This window comes from Rhinolophus ferrumequinum, chromosome 7 (assembly GCF_004115265.2).
Source record: "Rhinolophus ferrumequinum isolate MPI-CBG mRhiFer1 chromosome 7, mRhiFer1_v1.p, whole genome shotgun sequence".
NCBI lineage: Eukaryota > Metazoa > Chordata > Mammalia > Chiroptera > Rhinolophidae > Rhinolophus > Rhinolophus ferrumequinum.
The window spans coordinates 63,709,324-63,728,727 of record NC_046290.1 but is presented as its reverse complement, the minus strand read 5'-3'; the positions used below and the strand labels follow the sequence as shown (position 1 = coordinate 63,728,727).

The window sequence follows — 19,404 nt, the reverse complement described above, 5'->3', positions numbered from 1 at the left end:
TTTACCGTCTCATACTAAATGGAGAAGCTAGAAGTGGACTCCTTATTATGAAACAACGGTTTAGATATAGTCCCAGATTACCCAAACTAAATGGAGAAGCTACTTAGAAGTGGACTCCTTGTTATGAAACAACCGTTTAGATATAGTCCCTGATTACCCCACCCTTTCAGACTCACTGCTGCTGTTTATATATGGAGCCCAGGGAATTGATTAGCAGTTGGGTCTGGGAAGAGAATTAGGTTCTCCCACAGGCTTTATTAAAAGGGCTTTGTGAGGCAAATGTAAGAAATAAAAATAAGGCCTTTTTTCTGCCCACTTTGAACCTGACATTTTCCTGCTTTACTTTTTTCTCTTTAGCATCTCAATTCTTTAACTACTTATAGCACCGATGTTTTCTTCATCTATAGGCTCTATCACCTTAACCAAAGGACTCCTTCCTGGTTGAATAGGCACAAATGGATAGGGAGTCAGTGAGCAAATGATCCTCGTGTAAAACTCAGCGGCCCAGTGTGGCTGGATTGTTCTTTCAGTATTTAAAAGACATGGGTTACTCCCCACGACTGACGGTTGAAAAGAAAAATGAGGTACAGGTGCAGTGAGTGTATTGGGAGTAGGAGACTCATGGACTGATGGGTGACAGCCTCGCATTAGGTCCCCGACACGCCACCAACACTGACATATCCCTGACCAGATTCTAATTTCCTGTCAATGCTTACACCCCTCTTAAGGGCAAAGTGAGCCTCCCTTATTGGCCTGCCCTATACCTACTTCAGGGAGCGGTGGGGGTGAACTCAGGAGACCTTGGGGCTCTCCTGAGACTGAGGATAGGCAGTGGGTCAGACGTACAGACGAGGTGGGGCCGCCCGGAACACAGTGGTAGTACTGTCAGGTGCTGTTTTTATTTTTATTTGCACTCTTTGCTGGCTTGAATTCATTTTAAATGACCAGTCCTGGTGTGTGAGAGCTTAGCTAAACATTCTCTGCCCCTCCTCCTCCCCAGAGAGTTGGGGTGGGGGTGCTCCACAGTCAGCTTGCTGTGGGGAAGTTAAACAGGTTTCAAGGGGGAGGGGAGTGTGAAATTTATAGCATTTCATACACTTTTGTGACCCTGATCCTATTATTTCCTTATTTTTTTCACAAAGCCCTATTACAAGTTCAAGGAATAGTATTGTTGGTTAAATTACTGCAATGGAGAAATGGTGCATTGGAAGGTTTTGCATTTGCCACGTTAGGAATTTCAATGTGTCTCCAGCTTCTGGAAGTCCGGTGATGTGGGAAAGGTCACGCCATTTTGATTCCAGCTCCTCTGCTGCCTACTCCCTCTCTTCTGTCATTCAGACACTTTGTAGTCATTTCTCTTTCCTACCCGTCAAATTCTGATTCACGGTCTGCTGATGGATAAAGCAGCCACAGCCCTGCCTAAACAGAGCTTGAAGCCTAACATGAAACAAGAACGGATATTAAGCATAAAACCTTTTCCACAAAGAAGTACAAGTAGGAAAACTTGGCTATTGATCACAGAACCTTCCAAATGCTAAGTGAGTACTGTACCCTTTGAGCTTAGCCCATCGAAGGCTTCAGTTTTCTAATCTGTGAAATGGGAGCCACACCTACCTCATCAGGTTACTCAGACCTAATGTGTGTAAAGCTCTTAGCAAAGTGTCCCCCAACACATAATGGGTGCATGATAACTAATTAGGTCCCTGTCCATCTGACACCGATCTAGCTATCTGTAAATTAAGAAAAAGACAGACATCAAATCTAAATCAATCTCCAAAACTCTAATTGTACCTTAATTTTTTTAAGGTTTTAAGGTTTTCTTATCATTGGGCAAATGTCCTTTTAATATTGAGTTCTTTGTTGTACAATATTTTGATCTGACATTTACAATTACCCTGTTTCCCCAAAAATAAGCCCTAGCCGGACAACCAGCTCTACTGCGTCTTCTGGAGCAAAACTTAATAGAAGACTCAGTATTGTATTATTATATTATATATTATATTACTATATAAGAGCGGGTCTTATGTTAATTTTTGCTCCAAAAGATGCAGCAGATTTAAGCTCTGTAAATAGCACGGGTAAGCATCAAATACCTGCAACCTTAAAACTTCCAGTCTGTTGCTATGGTGAGTGTCACTAATTATTATCTGTGTAGCTAAGTGGCCAAAATACTTCCATAATATATATTTATTCCAATAAATGATTCCATCAAACAATTCCTAATTCATATTTTAGACCATTTATTCAGAATGCTTTCTGTTTGCACGTGTCTTTAAAGTAAAAACTGAAATAAAATAGTGGTCTTTTTTCTCTCCAGAAATGAACCAGGTACCTAACTCAGAGTTGTGGAAACTGAGATGCTCGTTATATTATTACCCTCAAATGTGTAACAATGTCATTTCCACTGGACTTTAGGGAAAAGAGTACAAATTCGGAAAGCACCTCAAGCTATTTCAGATGCAGTGCCTGAGAGGAAAAGGTCAACCCCCATGAACCCTGCAAATACGATTCGAAAGACATATGGCAGCAGCAGTGTTTCTCAGCGGCCATATAGGGACAGGGTGATCCACTTACTGGCACTGAAGGCCTACAAGAAACCGGAGCTGCTGGCTCGACTGCAGAAAGATGGTGTCAATCAAAAAGACAAGAACTCCCTCGGAGCAATTCTGCAACAGGTGAGTAGAGCTGGAGAGAGTACCTGCCACCCACCTTCTTGTTGAGAAGTTCATTTAAGAAGGCTTATTGTTATTACCATTGTTATTGAGATAGAGAAATTTCAGGATCATTTTGATAATGCTGTGTGAAATATAACTCCTGAATATTCAGTAAAATCATCTTGTTTTAAACATTTAATTAAAAACTAATTGAAATGTGGGCATTTATACTAGGTTTTATAAGTTAGAGGCTTCTGAATTGTTAATAAAAAAATTAAAGTTTTGAGTCACTATCTTCATTTGGGTTCAATAAATTTTGCCCTGAAATTCTATTAAAAAAAAAAAAAGTAAGCAAGAACTTTTCATTGTCTGTTTTTAGTCTTAAACCACAAAAACTATTGCTGTAATTTTTGTTGGTTTATATAAGTGAACTTGTGCAATGCAGTATCAGGCTTTGGTTGGCGTAAACTAAAATATTTTTACCTACTAAATAGTTTATAATGTGTCTTGCCCTTTTTACTCTCTGTTGCCCGTATTTTGCATTTTTCTACTATTGGGTATGTTGAGATCAGTCACTTGCCTTATATATAAAGTATTAGCTCTGATCAGTTACCTTATAATCACAAACTTAAGTATAAAAGTAGGTCATTAATTTTGTTAAAGCCAACAATTTGTCAGACTGTAACTTCTTATATTTTTCATACTGACTTTGGGTCATAAATGTTGCTTAGCATTCAAATCCACCATAAATGAAAGTAGTCCATCTATTTGCTTTTTTTCTAAAGCAGTAACATTTCCAAAGTTGTTCTTCTATTCTCTCTTAACATTCAAACATGACACTAAATTATATGAAAGAGTAAAACCATAATCTCTAGTTCTGGGGTGTTAGTATGTATAGTGCTCAGGATAATAGAAAATCTAAAGATTGTTTTTATTTATTCCATTTTGAGAAATCTGGTTGTATCATATTAATTTATTTGCAAATTTGAATTTTAAGATAAGCCTACCATTTTCTACTTTATAACAACATTAACATTAGATTAGTATTCAGCTGAGCTTTGAGAACAGCATATATATTTGATAGTTAAAAAACACAGAAAGAGGTCAAGTTATTAAAAAGACCTTTCCAGTAGGAAATGACAGGAGGAATACCTTTCTACCAGCCTTAAAAATAACTCTTGGTTTGGCACTTCAATTTGTACATTTGTGCTGTTAATGGAATCTAGACATGGGTGCTCTAGGAATTGTAGTTAAGGGATAAGAAAAGATTACACTGGGAATAAATTGCCCTGGCTAATAACAGTAATTTGAGGGTTGTTTTGGTTTATATTTCCATTTATCGGTTTTCAGGAATTTCAAGGACTTTGAATAAGTGGTTCTTCAGGAGAACCAGCAGCTACAAGGAGCAAGCTTAGCTATCCAAGAAAGTGGCAAACATAGTTATCAGAATCCATACTATTTATGGAGATAATTTGTGTTGATACTGAAGGGAAAATTTATAACCTAACATTTGGGCACTGTTGGGTTTTTACTTCATACAAGTGACCAAAGATTTTTACTGATGCAAAAGTAGATAATAATGAATAATAATGATGATGATGAAATTGATAACATAACTATTTTGGGATTCCTTTGACTAGAAAAAAATGATTTAAAAAAAAATCTTCCTCTACTTTTTGCCTTCGTGCTTACTATTTGATTAGAAATATGACAAATGCAGTGGGCCATTCAGGGAAAAAATTTAACTATGTATATAAAGTTTTAATTCCCCAAATGAAGTTGAGCAGCATTTATTAAGATCTGGCATATGCAAAACTAGCAGTCCCTTTGTGGCCAGTTGATATAATTGTTTTCAGTATAAATCCAAAAGGTTGCTTGTTCTAGGTTAGGAAATAGCCAACGGATCTAATGCTGTCTTTTCACACCATGTACCAGGTCGCCAATCTGAATCCTAAGGACCTCTCATATACCTTAAAGGATTATGTTTTTAAAGAGCTTCAAAGAGACTGGCCTGGATACAATGAAATAGACAGACGGTCATTAGAGTCAGTGCTCTCAAGGTAAATTCTTTATTTTTTTCTTTAATAAATGATGCAAATAAGTAGTTATTTTAGTCCTTGTTATTTTAGTAGGGAGACAGGAAAAGAGAAGCAAGGGTAAGCTTTCTATTGTGATTCTGTAAAAATTGTCTCCATAACTGAACATGTGTGTTCTTCACAGAAAACTAAATCCATGTCAGAATGCTGCCAGCACCAGCCACTCAGAATCTCCTGTGTGTACTAGCAGAGACACTGCATCTTCTCCTCAGGTATTTTATGAAATTATATAATCATAGTCCTGAAATGGGCGTAGGGGCAGTCTAGTTCATGCCCTCTGATTTCTATGTGAGAGAAGCCAGGCTCACCGAAGCTGCACAGCTCGCCAACCCGAAGTCACATAGCCAGTTCATGGCAGAGCTTAGTCTGGGATTCGGGTCCCAGGTGTCAGCCCAGAACTCCTCTCCACTGCACAGCACTGCTTGTCAAAGCACTTGATGTCTACCTGCTTTTCCATTCTCATAGGTTACATTGTGTTTTATGAGTATCTACTTGCTCACTTACTCTACGTATCCAGTCCCATACCCAGTCTCAGATTACATAGGAAATTGAAGATATTTAATTTTATCTGATATATATAATTTTATTATATTCCAGGAAAATATTCTTGGGGGAGAATGTTTTTTAAATAAGCTAATAAAGAAAAAAATCTGCCATTTTCATACATGTTTTCATAAAGCACTTTTTGATTAGATCCCAATCAGCATACTCCAATTCGACTTTAATCCAGTTTAGTGTCCCCCAAGAGATTCAGTTTATCCTGGAAAAAGGTGGGGAGATCCTGCATAGTGTTCAAGTTTAAGCCTGTGTGGTTCTCAGAGGACCTGGCCAGCCTTGAACTCTCTCGGTTTCCCGGGTCTTTGGGTTTGACGGTGGGACGGATCTCTCTGTTGCTCTCTCTCTGGACCCTCCTCCCAAGAATTGGGGAGACAGGACAGCTGTGTGGACAGCAGTGAGCTTGCCCTGGGCCAACGCTATTCACACGTCAGAAAATGTTAGCGACCTCTTGTGAGGCACAAGGAGCAACAACATGAAAGCCATCCAGCCCCTGCATGTCCACTGTCTACAGAAGCCTCGAGGACAGTGCCAACTACTACGAGCCGCTTAGAGTTCTGATCTTAGTATACACTGGGTGCCAAAGCAAAGGTGCCGCACTGAAAACACAATAAATGAATGGCATGATTCGCTTATTTTCTCTCAAGCTGAAGTTGAAGCCACAGTATTTCGTTGGATGTATGCTTCATACTTTTCAACTGTCTGAATTTCCTTTTTAATTTAAATACTATTATTGTTGTTGCTGGATTAGGCTAATATTAGCATGATTTAAATTTTTTTTTTTGAAACAGTAATTCCATATCATTATGTGGCTTTATTAAGGCTTATTTCCCAAACCAGTGAAGAGATATTTAAGGGAGAGAAAAATCAATAGTCTTTCAACAAAGATAAAGATACTTAGAGAAATTACTCTGAAAATGCTGGCTGGCTGTTCCCATCTTCAGGCACGTGAAATAATAAATGGCAGCCGAAATACAAATAACGGGAACATCTCAGCACATCAGAGGAGATTAAATAGGCGTAGGCTTATTGCTTTTTACCTACCCATTACTTCTGACAGTGAAATGGTACAAACTGCTTCCTCCTCTCACTTAACATAACTAGGTCAGCCATGGCCATCAGAGGAAGGAAGCCACCTCTATTTAATACACTCCGGAGTGGGATAATTCACATAAATTGGCACAGTCTCTCAAGGAGCTTAGCGTGGGGCTGTATGATCGGAAAATAAAAGCACTCCAAGAAATACGTATTTGTCAGATTCTGCTTTTTTGCATTAGACATGACAATTTGTTTCACTTTTGTTTTTGTGGCTTGTTTGTTTTTGCTTAAGCTTGGAGAAATGTTTAATACAACACCAGTGATAAACTCAAGTGTAAATAAAATTATGCAGTTGTTCTTATGGTAACCAGTGATGCATATATTGAGTTTTAGTGCAGATTGGCTCATATATTTTCCTGTTTTTTCCCCCCAGAAACGGCTTTTAGATTCAGATTTCATTGATCCTTTAATGAATAAAAAAGCTCGAATATCTCACCTAACAAATAGAGTGCCGCCAACGTTAAATGGTCATTTGAATTCCACCAGTGAAAAATCTGCTGCAGGCCTCCTGCCGCCCCCTGCAGCAGCTGCCATCCCCACTGCCCCACCACTGCCTTCAACCCACCTGCCCGTCTCCAATCCTCCTCAGACTGTAAATTCTAACTCCAATTCCCCTAGCACTCCAGAAGGCCGGGGGACTCAAGACCTACCTGTCGACAGTTTTAGTCAAAACGGGAGTATCTATGAGGACCAGCAAGACAAATATACCTCTAGGACTTCTCTGGAAACCGTACCCCCTGGTTCACTTCTATTAAAGTGTCCAACACCTATGGAAGAAAACCATTCAATGTCTCACAAAAAGTCCAAAAAGAAGTCTAAAAAACACAAGGAAAAGGACCAAATAAGGAAGCACGACACTGAGATGATTGAGGAAAAGGGCGAGGACCTTAAAAGAGAGGAGGAAATTGCCAAGCTAAACAACTCCAGTCCGGATTCCAGTGCAGGTATGTGACAACGTGTATAAACCGGCTTCACACGTGCATAAATGGGAAGAGGGGCCTGTCATGAGTGTGCGGTCACACTGTTTATAATTAGTAATGCTTTGTCATCAAATAAGCTACCGTGCAGTCATTAATCTTAGTGGTGTGCTTTTGAGCAGATTTTTTTCTTGCATTTTATAGCAGTCATTTTGGGTCTCTTTTCAGCCAACTGTTAGGCATTTGTTACTTTAATGTTAATAAAACATTCAATATTTGTTAGTAAGACGGTGACATTTGAAAATGACTCTTGTCATCCTCCAGAGACCCCTTCTGGAAGGTGGGCTTTTGTTGCTCTTTTCCATAACTGTCATGGTGCAGCCTCAGCATGACCTATTAATGCCAGTCTTGAACTGACTTAACCAGACACACAATTGGCAATAAAAATACTCATTTCCTTCTTTGCCAAAGAAACAGGGTCACCCTTGCTTTAATTAATATCAGCACAGGGGAAATGTCAAATTCTTTATAAAACAGGCAAGGTAAAATTACATTTGCAGGTCCGTGATGTCATCTGCACTCAGAGTAAAAGCAATTTGTCTTATGCAAGGCTGTTGGCGATGAGCTGGAGAGATTTTAAGGATTTTTTTTTTCAACTTTGAGAACACTGTTTTTGTAAAGTAACATCAGTTGTTATTACTAAAATTAATCATTTCAAGCTTTTGGAAGCTTTAAAAGCCAAATAGCTAGAGACTCAAAGAAGCTTAAAATAATGTTTTACCTCTGAAGAGAAGTTAACCAGCAGAAAGACGGCTTACCTGAGGTATAATGATTTTTAAAGTCTAATGACAGAATTAGATTTTTCTTATTTAAAAATAAAAAAGAGTTGTCCTCCAAAACTTAATGTCTTGCATGCCAGCACATACAATACCCAAGCCCTTTACTTCGCATTGCTGTCAGTTTTAAACCCAGCATAAGTAAGCAAAAATCCCCCGGGAAAATACTTTAATGAATAGAGTTTAAGGAGTAAGGTCTTTCTATAATTTGCCCGGAATACTGAAAGTCTATAATCCTTAGATTTTACTGACCATTTTCACCATATGAGAGAAGGTTCGATTGTAGAATAGTGTGATACAGTGCGCCTTTTTGACCTCGATTAAGTATATTGCATGTCAAAGAATATCTGTTGACATATTTAGATCAGTATCATACTACATTGTGGCCCAAGAGATAGGTGTAAGCTTTTGCCCTCAAACTTGATCCTACTTGAATTTGCCAGGTTAGGAAAAGGCAAGAGGTAATAAAACCTCGTGTTCAGAGTTAGTAAACCAGATTGCTGCGTACACCCCACTGTCCACACTTCCCCCCTCAGGTGGTGGTCCTGAGTCAGAGGCGAGTGATGGCAGGACCGGATCCCAGTATGGGGAGGCCTTCTCAGAGCCCGAGGTCTGGAGAAGCAGACCTAGTCTCTCAGTCCTTCACTGAAGATACAGAACCTTTCAAAGACGATTGAGGTCATCACAAACTGAGGACGGATCCAGACCCACGTTCCCTGTATCTGTGGGAACTTATCTGGTGTCTGTGGCAACAGAGAAGCCAGAGACTGCACTTGATGCCTTTTCCTTTAAGACTCAGGCTGTTGTAGAAACAAGCTCTTTGATCCAACGCTAAATCAAATATACTGTAGTCCCCCCCTTATCCATGGTTTTGTCTTCCGTGGTTTCAGTTACCTGCAGTCAACCACATACCAAAAATATTGAATGCAAAATTACGGAAATAATTCATGAGTTTTAAATTGTGCACCTTTCTGAGTAATGTGATGGGACCTCAGTGTCCTGCTTCGCCCCACCCAGCATGTGAATCAACCCTTTGTCTGCATCTCCACCCTGTATATGCTACCTGCAGTCAGTCACTTAGTATCGGCTCAGTTAGACTGTCTGGGTATCCCAGGGCTTGTGTTCAAGTCGCCCTCATTTGACTTAACAATGGCCGCCTAGCACCAGAGTAGTGATGCAGGCAATTCAGACGGTCCAAAAAGAAGCCAGGAAGTGTATGTGTATGTCTAGGGGAAAACATAGTACGTATAGGGTTTGGGCCTGTCGGCAGTTTTAGGCATCCACTGGGGGTCTTGGAACATATTGCCTGTGGATAAGGGGGGGCTGCTGTGTGTGTGTGTGTGTGTGTGTGTGTGTGTGTGTGAGAGAGAGAGAGAGAGAGAGAGAGAGAGAAAGAGAGTGAGAATATGAACAATAAGTCCACAATCTGCATAACTTGTTTAGTGTGTTTTATCGTTTAAAATATTAAACCAAAAAATTGTCAGATATTTACTTTTGTTTTATATTAAACTTGTATGTTTTGCCAGCAGGCAGGGTTAGGGTTTGAGTTATTACTTTAATTCTATTTTGAGTGACAAAAAAAAAAATTACCCTAGTAAAAAGTCTAATAAACATACCTTCTTTAGAAATGGTGCAGTCAAATAGAATATTGAGGGATTTTACCCACTTTCACAGCATAGTCCTGAATGACTAGCAGTTTGTTTATCTATTTATTTGTCCTTTTAAAAACAAATCTGTGATATTATGAGGGTCAGAGATTAGAGGAGTGTGAATCAGCATTCAGTAATAACTTGTTTTAATTTACTTTTAAGCCGATGGGAAAGCCTCCTACCCAGGTCCCCTGTCTGCATACCAAAAGGGGAGCAGTAAAAATACAGTGACCGAAACAGTCTGCTACCTGACTTCGTCGTCTCATCTGCCTTGTTTGAATCCTGTGAACAGTAGATGTTGATGTAAAGTTTGTATCTCCCATTGTCTGGCTGCATCTGCCACCACAGTCTTTGAATTGCTGGGCAGATGCTACCACTGTTGTTGAGAGAATAGAAGACTGACCTTGGGCTGAGATGGAATTCCTTCATTGTGCAGACACTGCAGACGCCGGGTGCTTTCAATGCCTGGCGTCAGTTCTGCTGGCCCTGCTCATAGGGCCTCCATTGTTCCCGGTCAATTGTATTCCTTGCTCACTGCTGCTTATTGAGATGGAAGAATAGAATTTGAGGAAAAGTATTCCAGATGTTTCTGATCTATTTTAGAATTATAGGCATTTTATAACCATACTGTTTGGTGAACACTTGAATTCTTTTTTCTCCGTAGGAGTTAAAGAGGGTTGCACTGCCCCTACGGAGCCTTCTTCAACAATTGAACTGCCCGATTATTTGATGTAAGTTCAGATGTCTGCCAGTGGGAGAGGACTGTTTAATTTTAGAAAGTTTGCCAATTCTGTTCCCCTAATTTGCAAATCAGAAAAGTAAGAAGTTCCAGAAATAGAGTCCTGGAGCCACCCCTGCAATTGAAAGGCTGCCATTAAGCCTGCCTGTCCCCCTCCACCCTTGTCAGCTTGAGCAGGTTGTGCCTCCCCTTCTCTGAGCTCTGCTTGGTGGCCTTGTAAGTATAGAGAAGCCTGTCCTTTGTTCCGGGGCCAGGCCAAGCATTTGATTATGGAAGATTTCAGGGATCTGACTCTTCAAAGCTGACAGTCTATCAATGCACAGTCATTCCCTGTGCATATTACTGATAAAGTGCTTAAACCCCAACAGTTAATACAAAGTAAAGACAGATTGGTTTTTATTTAAATAAAGTTCTGCCATCAAATTAATTTTAAGAGGAGAGAATGGTAAAATTTGGTCACCTCACTTTAGTACAGGTTATAATGTTTTTCTTGTTATGACAACAAGTTTTTAAACGCTGAGCTGGGGACATTTTTGTAACTGGTTATCACAGAAATTATAACTTGGACACATAATTCTAGCTTTTTTACAGACTCAAAGTCTTCTATAGGAAGAAAATCATTAAGTTGCAAGAGCTGGAAAAATGGAGAGTGAAAGATCTGACAAACAGATCTGACTGTCGATAGCTTTAAAAATGAAAAAATGTGCGGAATAGTTTGAATGTAGAATGGAAAATGGAATCTGGGCTTGTACGAACATTTTTATCTCCATTTAATAGCATCTCACGGTGGACAAAGTTAAACTATGCTATTTAGCCCACCATGTCCTGTGAAATGTTCATTTCCGGAGTAGAGAACATTTTACATTTAAAATGCGTTACTTTTGCTTAACAGTAGTGTGAAGCTGTATTTATTGGGGAATGATGCAGCATGAAACCATAATGCTGATTTTTCACCTCTTAACTAAAAGGAACCCAAGAAACCATGCTGAGTACTCTCTCCTTTGAGGTACTGTATGATTTGAGAGTTCTGTGGGGCAGCAGCCACCACCGAGTTGGCTCAGGAAGGGTCGGGTGGGGGACAGTACCTTTCCCCACTCACGAGGAGGTTCACCTCTCCAGCTGCAAACCCACTTCACCTTAACAGTCCTGTGAAGGCAGGCACCCCCCTCAAATGACAACTGTAGGACTGTGTTCTTGTTTTCTTGTGATGGATTTTGAATTCCTCTTTTTTGTCATAGTGATATATATTGTTATGTATGACAGATCATGTGGGGAGACTGAAAAATAATTCTAACCTTTTCTCCATGGATTCAGGCTGTTTTGTCAGCCTAATCAGTTAATTCTGTATCTTAAATAAAATTTTTAACTAAACAGTCTAAGGATGGTTGCTACATCTGCTTCAGTGCATTTCTATACGTTTGTCCTGTTCCTAGCTCTTTTAAAATCACGAAAGTACATAGCCTATGTGATCGTTTGTTTAATTTATTTAAATAAAAGCAATTTGTTTTAACCAAAAACTAGGTTTTATATGGAGAATTTTTTCTAAAAATGGTGAGAAAGCATGAATTTTCAGAAAAATCACCAAAAATATAAAACTTAAACCTAAGTTGCTTCATAAGAAACCAAAAGACCATACTATAAAACCTTACTCATCAGCCTCTGAATAATTCATATTTAACCACAGTATTCCTAATTTTTACATAAGAATATTTTTGCTACTTGTGATTGTGAATTATCCAAACTATTTAAAATTTTATTCCATCACTGCATTAAGAACCAATTGTAGGACTCACAATTTTTGTTACAACTAGTAAAATGCTTTTCATGAAAATGCCAGTATAATCAAATTATCTTCTATATTAGCAACACACCCGTTGGCCAGTTTGTTATTTTTCCCAAGGAATTTATTAAATGAAATGCTAAGAGTGTGGTTTGGGAAAACAGGATAAACATTTTGTATAACAAATTGAACCTGAGTTGTATGATCAGTTTAGCCATTTTGCTTACATATGCTTCTCCCCAGGGACCACTTTCTCCCCACGGGGCTCCCTGTGATGTAGTCAGGACAGCCCATGCCTGGAGAGGACCGCTTCACTGTTGGCTGGCTGTGTTTCTTTCACAGCAAAGACACAAGCAGGGCAGCTTTCAATCCGCATACTACTACTCGGTTACACTTAGAAAATGCATCCAACACAGCATCTACCTCAGCGTGACTAGAAATATTGATGAGAACATTAAGCTTGCTCATCGCAGCACTTTTCTCCCACTTCCACCCAGGCATCTCTGCTATCGCATTTTAAATAGAGCTAGTCGGATTATCTAAAACCAGTTTGGAGAGGACTAAACCCCAAGGTTGTCCCGCCGTGAAGAATGTTATGTACCCCCTGGGGGCATTCTGAAGCTCCTGCCACCTGCCTGAAATTGCTTTGAAATCTCTATTTTTATCTCCAGAAAGTCAAGGGAATTTTGCCTTCCATGACAGAAGCAAGCACAGAGTGCAAGACCAGACCCGGATGTAACCCCCATTCCCGATCCACAAACAAATAATACTAATTCTGTTTTAATATGAAAGTGCTGTTTTAATTTACTTACACTGAATAAACTGACACTCTAGGGAAATGGCCTTCACTCACCTGGTCCCTAGAAGTATTCACACTCCGAAGTAAAATGGATTTGTGACATTTTTATTAAGTATATTAGACTAATAGTATAACACTGACTTTCGTTCTACAGAGTATGACATCTAAATGTTTTAAAATAACTAAAGAAATATACCTTTTCTTCTTTCTTCTTTTTTTTTCTTTTTTTGGTGGTTTCTGATTTTAAAAACTGAGGAACGATTTCCCTTTTGTATTTTATGTATTTGCCTTGTCAGAAACAGGAGGAAAGGGGTAGAGGAAACACACCCTAGGTAGCTAGATGACAGCAGACGTGAAAGGCCAGAAAATAGACTCCTTCTCAGAAAGCAGCAGGTCTAAAGAGAGCTTGACTTCAGCACTTAGTCACTATGTGACATTTTCCTGGTTTCACGTCATCCATCAAGTTCTCCTGCCTCCATGAGTCTCAGAAGAGATGGTTGGCCTCTGCTGCTAGTGTGATAATGAATTATTTTGGGTAGAGAAAGGTTTAGGAAGCTAGATCTATGTGAGTGTTGTTTTCTTTTCACATAGTTGTACTTAAATTCCACTGCCACCGTGTCTTTTTTACATTTACTCTCCTTCATTGAAACTCTTAAGCTCTTCTGTGGGATCATTTCACCTGGAAGGTCTCCGAAGGAGCGATGGGGCAGCAAACAGTGGCCAAAGCACCATTCGATCTAGGGAAACGTGCGTGGATATGGTTTCTAGAGATTTGGTTTTAATCTGCAGTTCGTGCATTATGTTTACTCTGTAACTACTCTCCATTGATCTTTTCTCTTTTTTTCCTTATTAGAAAATATATTGCTATCGTCTCCTACGAGCAACGCCAAAACTACAAGGATGATTTCAACGCGGAGTATGATGAGTACAGGGCCCTGCACGCCAGGATGGAGACTGTAGCTAGAAGATTTATCAACCTGGATGCCCAACGAAAGCGACTTTCTCCGGGCTCCAAAGAGTATCAGGTAAGCATGTTTCTTCCTAGATGAACTGACCGTCATGTGTTCCTTTCTATATCTGCCCCGCCCGTCCCCACACATCCTATGAGCCTTCAGAGCAAGTCTCACTGACCAACCTCTCTGCCGCTTTTGGCTTTCATTGAAAATTAGCTAGGACTAATACTGGAAATAGTTATCGAAAATAAGTCAACACAATGAATGTGTTTTTCTGCCAGTGGAAAAAAAATAACTATTTTTTTATATAACATAATATGTATAAAATATGTGACATATACATTTACTATAATGTGTATCGAGAAAAATACCAAACACAACTAAATAGGAAAAAAATGTTGGATTTGGGATTCATCAAAATACTTGATTGCATTGCCAACTCAGCTCAGACTACAATTACCCAGAATTGCTATTTCAAGAAAATATTGTAATTAATTTTTTTAAAAAACCTCAATCCGGCACAGAATAGGGAAAATGCAGACATCGAATATAAAGGGGGCTTAATACCACAGAGGTTTGGGGTTTAAGTGAAGAAGAGCTTGGCGCTTCCAGCTATTCCAGAGACTGACATGTGTTAACAGGTATTAATCTGTTTTCACCACCTTTGAGTGGTAACATTACTCCAGCTTACAAAGAGCAGTAGAAGCCTGACCTGAGTATTCTCATAGTTCTTAGCAAAATGACTAATATAAACGAATGTTTCCCTCCTTGTGTAGGCCAGATAACTCGGTCACACCTCACAGGCATGGATGGCGCCTCCATCCGGCCCACTACCACTGTTCTGACAGGAACCTCAGTGAGAATGATGGATTTTCCCACAATGGGGAAATCAGCCTGAGGGCACCTGTGCCCTATGCCCTAGAGATTCCTTACGTCCTCCAGCAGTGGGCCTGATCTCTTAAACAAGCTGCCTACAATTGGAGGAGATTTTGCCAGAGGAGTTGATGTTTAGGGTTGCGAGAGGTCGGTGATATGTTGGTTTGGGGATTTTTTTCTATATAGTTATTTACCGGTGTACTATAATTATATTTAAAATGTAATTCCAAGATTGCTTAGTGGTTAGGAGCAGGTTCCAGAGCCAGAATGCCTAGATTTGATTCCCAGCTCTGCCATTTAATACTTGTGTGACCTGGGGCAAGTTACTTAATTCCTCAAAACCCCCATCCATAAAATGAGGTGATTACAGAGTTGTGCAAAATAAATGTAAGCATTTGGAAACTGCTTAGATCCATCATACCTCAGGTTATATGGTACATAAGGCTTAGCCGTTTTCCCCAGCCACCTAATTTCCCTCCCTACAGGCAATCGGTAGTACTGGTTTCCAGTGTATTCTTTCATGGGTATGGGTGTGTGTGTATGTGTATAAGATGTATATACACAAGCAAATTCACATATATACCATATGTAATTGATTCTAAGATGTCATCAGTTATAAGATATATCATTGTCTTATGTCCCAGTAAGTTAAACTATGATACATTATTATTTATCAGATTTCATTCAAATGAGAAGAAATGTATATCTTAGAAGTAATGAAATTCTCAGAATATAATAATATTCTATTTCCCTCCTTCAAACAAACAATATCAAACTATATAAATGATTCTGCACTTTGCTTTTTTCACTAAACAATATAATGCAGCTTAGAGAATTTTTTATATAAGTATATAAACACTTTCCCCCTTTTAATGTCCTTTTAGTAATGCTTTGTATGCATTAGTGAACACTTAGATTTCTGTTTACTGTCTTTTGCTTTGTAAACAGTCCTGCAATCAGTAACTACACCGTCGTTTCACTCAAGTACAAGTAAATCTGAAAGAAAAGTGTAAGTGCTGAGTCAGTTTTGCATTTGCTATTTTCATAGCAGTTGCCAAATAGCCTTCCTTAAAGATTATAGCAATTTACATTCCTGTCATCAGTATTTCCCACACACATGCCAAATGTGTGTTGGCTGTTTATATTGAAGAAAAAAAAATTCACTTCTGATTTCTAATTTTAATTTTGTAGAATGTTCATGAAGAAGTCTTACAAGAATATCAGAAGATCAAGCAGGTAGGTATCAGCACTGTTGGGCGTTTTTGACCTATAGCTGGAAAGTGTTACAAATTCCGCAACCTAATGCCTCACTGTTTTTGTCATTCGCAGTCTAGTCCCAATTACCATGAAGAAAAATACAGATGCGAATATCTTCATAACAAGCTGGCTCACATCAAAAGACTAATAGGTGAATTTGACCAACAGCAAGCGCAGTCATGGCACTAGGACTCTGCTTGACCAGAAGATGTGAATAAACTGAAGCTTATTTATTTAAAATTCCAAATGAGTTACTCTAAGATTCTAAAAAAAATGAAACTTTGCCTGTTAAAAGTTTCTGTGTTTGTAAACTTGAGTTACCTTTTTTTTTTTTTTTTTTCATTTTACTTTGCTTCCCTGCATTTTTGAAGCGGCTTTTTCTGGTCCTTTTTCCCCCTCAAGACTTGTGTTTGTCAATAGAAGTAAATATTTTTAGATATTGGGGATCCAGTATCTACACTTCAAATTAGTTTTTACTCCCTTAAAAAACTTGTCATTAGACATGATTTTTTTAGATATTGGGGATCCAATGTCCATACTTCAAAGTTATGTGTGTTTAAAAAAAAAAAAAAAAAAAAAGTAATGTGCAAGGTGAAATGCTTTTGGATAAACATAAGCCTATTTTCTGACCTTTCTTAATGCAAACTCTTTGCCTTAAATGGTAGAATATTTAGAAATTTGCACAAAAATACGAAAAAATGAAAACATTGTTTTGGAGGGTTAAGAAATAGGAAGGTATATAAGTAAGTATAAGTATGTACATGTGTATGTACAGGCTGACCTGATCCAGAACTGTAAACCCGCCTTGCAGGTTAACCCCCCATTGCAATGGTTGCCTTAAGGTGTTTGCTAGTTGTGTACAGAGTGTGGAGAATCGTTAGCTACACTGCTTCCCACCTGACTGGAGCAGTGGGAAGCACACTGTGGCCTACCAGCGTCTGAAAGCGTGTGCGCGACCTGTGTGTGCAGAGGTGGCGTGGATGTGAGCGTGCGTGAAGGAAAAAAAGCTGCTACTTTCAGTAGGCCAAACGCTCAGGTTAAACAACTGACGAGTGTTACTGTAGGGTTTTTTGTTGTTTTTTTTTTCTGTCAAATTGCTACTTCTATTGTGGAAGACAAAAGCATTTCCATTTCAACAGTTTGTCAGCTTTATTATTGGGCAAAATTGATATGTTATGAAAATGAAACAGATCTATAGTTTTGGGGCAAAATTATAAAATTAAATGTGTAGGTAACCTATTTATATACTGCTATAAAGTATTTTTTGAAGAGAGATATGCAAAGAAGCTATTACTTACATGAAATGTATATTTAAAGTTTTTTTTTCATCCTGGGTGCCAGGAATATAAAAAAGAGTGGATATATTTACCATAACATACTGTGATTCATCAAACAGCACAAACTTTCATTTCATGGAGTTTATCTGTTGACGTTGATTTAAACTATCACTTGTTTTATCATGTGGGAACATAAGTTATGTCAAAAATATAAGGATTTTGAACTAATGTTGATTCAAGTTGTGTTGTCTTATCGTATTGTTTTTTTCAAAGTGCTGCCAGTTAAAAAGGGAAGCATTATGTTTACAAATCTGTTTTGAAATGTTTGCCAAAATTTTGGTAGTATCTTTAATAAAGATGTTTGTCTCCAGCATCCAAAAAATACATAAATAACTTTGTGTGTATCCCCGTAAACCAGAAAATGTTAGTATCTTAGAAAACCCGAGAGAGCATGTAGATGGACTTTTCTCTTTGGAGTTCTTCTAAAACATGAACTGGAAAGAGTAGATAATACAGTAAAAGTATACAAAGCCTGAAACAAGACCCCGTGCACTATAACTTTACTGCGGAAATGAGATTTCTATATAGCATGGACTTCTAGGAAACTCGATTTCTTTTAGCATTGAGATCCCGTGGTGCTCTTCCTTTTACCTCAGAATTGGCACAATCATTATTAAATGTTCATTGATTTCAAACTTTCAGTTGAAAAAAAAATAGGAAAGGAAGCTTAACTGGGGGTAAGTTTGGTCCTCATATTGTTGTGGAGTCTGCTGAGGGGTTGTCAGTAGGTAATGACCTCACTGGTGTCCTTTCTTGGACATCTTGGCCTTTTAATCAAAGACTGTGTACTGCTGTGTGCTATGTATGAATGGTGTTTCTCAAAAGCATGGTGCTTGGACCACTGACGTGACCCAAATTAGAATCTCTGGGTGTGGGGCCCAGGTATGCACATCCTCATACCTTTCCTCCAGGTGAATTTTGCAAGCTCAAGAATGAGAACCACTGGCTTGGATGTAGTGCTAAACCGTAGGTCTCTACATCTCAAAGTCCGGAACTGAAGTTGGACTATTGGCGCTTTTTTTTTTTTTTTTTAAAAGCCCGCCCCTGTCAGCAGGTACAAATCACTTTTCCCCTCTACGTAATGTGAGGCCCTCTCTCAGTTGTTTCCCTGCCACCTCTTATTTCGGAACTTTTTGCAAACAAGCCTCCCAATTGTTCGCCCTTGGAGCTCCTACCCACCTACATCAGCACATCTTCTGGTTGACACATTGGGTAATAATAGAGGCTGGAGATGCTTTACAAAAATCCAGCCTTGCACACCGGTAGATTTGACCACCAACCTAGAAAAGCCTTAATTTAGATGTTTGTTGTGTACATCGGGCAGCTCTTTACAAAATGTGTATCTATCAGTTGCAAATCTGAGAGCTGTAAATCTCTGACTCTGCTATTACCTGAGGCTGCATCTCTTTTGAAGATGGGCATAAGCCTATTAAATTATTTATAATTGTCCTTCATCTCCTACTGCTGTATTTGTAGCTACTCTCAAATAATTGCTGCAGGAATGGGGAGCCCCTTAGTATCAGCTCCTCTGTTCGAAGAATTTAGTTTTTTGAGAGAGGAAGTGTAAAATAGCCTTGTCAAGATGAGAGAATGAGTTATGTTGTTATATTTTCCATCACATTTCATCTAAAATAATTTAAGGCATTCTTGAAGATTTTTACCACCATCCATAAATTAACTCTAGATTGAATGAGCAGTCGAATTAATACAAAACAAAAAGAACACTAACTAGATGTGGTTTTGTTTTTAATGTGAGGGTTTGGTTTCCTGCCTGGTTGGGTTTTACTTCTCTTGGAATACTTTACAGGGTTAACTGTTGACTCCAAGTAGTGATAGATGTCCAGTGTTGACTCTCTCA

General features: G+C 38.8%; 1 protein-coding gene across 1 annotated transcript in view; it reads left to right on the top strand.

Annotated features, from left to right (window-relative positions):
- The window catches only part of ELL2 (elongation factor for RNA polymerase II 2), a 68,886-nt gene extending 51,023 nt beyond the window's left edge, over window positions 1-17,863 (top strand). Inside the window, exons 5-12 of the mRNA XM_033110197.1 lie at window positions 2,416-2,675; window positions 4,590-4,714; window positions 4,875-4,962; window positions 6,777-7,347; window positions 10,470-10,536; window positions 13,977-14,148; window positions 16,144-16,188; window positions 16,282-17,863. Of these exons, the coding sequence (XP_032966088.1) occupies window positions 2,416-2,675; window positions 4,590-4,714; window positions 4,875-4,962; window positions 6,777-7,347; window positions 10,470-10,536; window positions 13,977-14,148; window positions 16,144-16,188; window positions 16,282-16,398 (1,445 nt within the window). The 3' untranslated portion in view covers window positions 16,399-17,863. The remainder of the gene's footprint in view (window positions 1-2,415; window positions 2,676-4,589; window positions 4,715-4,874; window positions 4,963-6,776; window positions 7,348-10,469; window positions 10,537-13,976; window positions 14,149-16,143; window positions 16,189-16,281) is intronic.
- The last annotated feature ends 1,541 nt before the right edge of the window (window positions 17,864-19,404 follow it).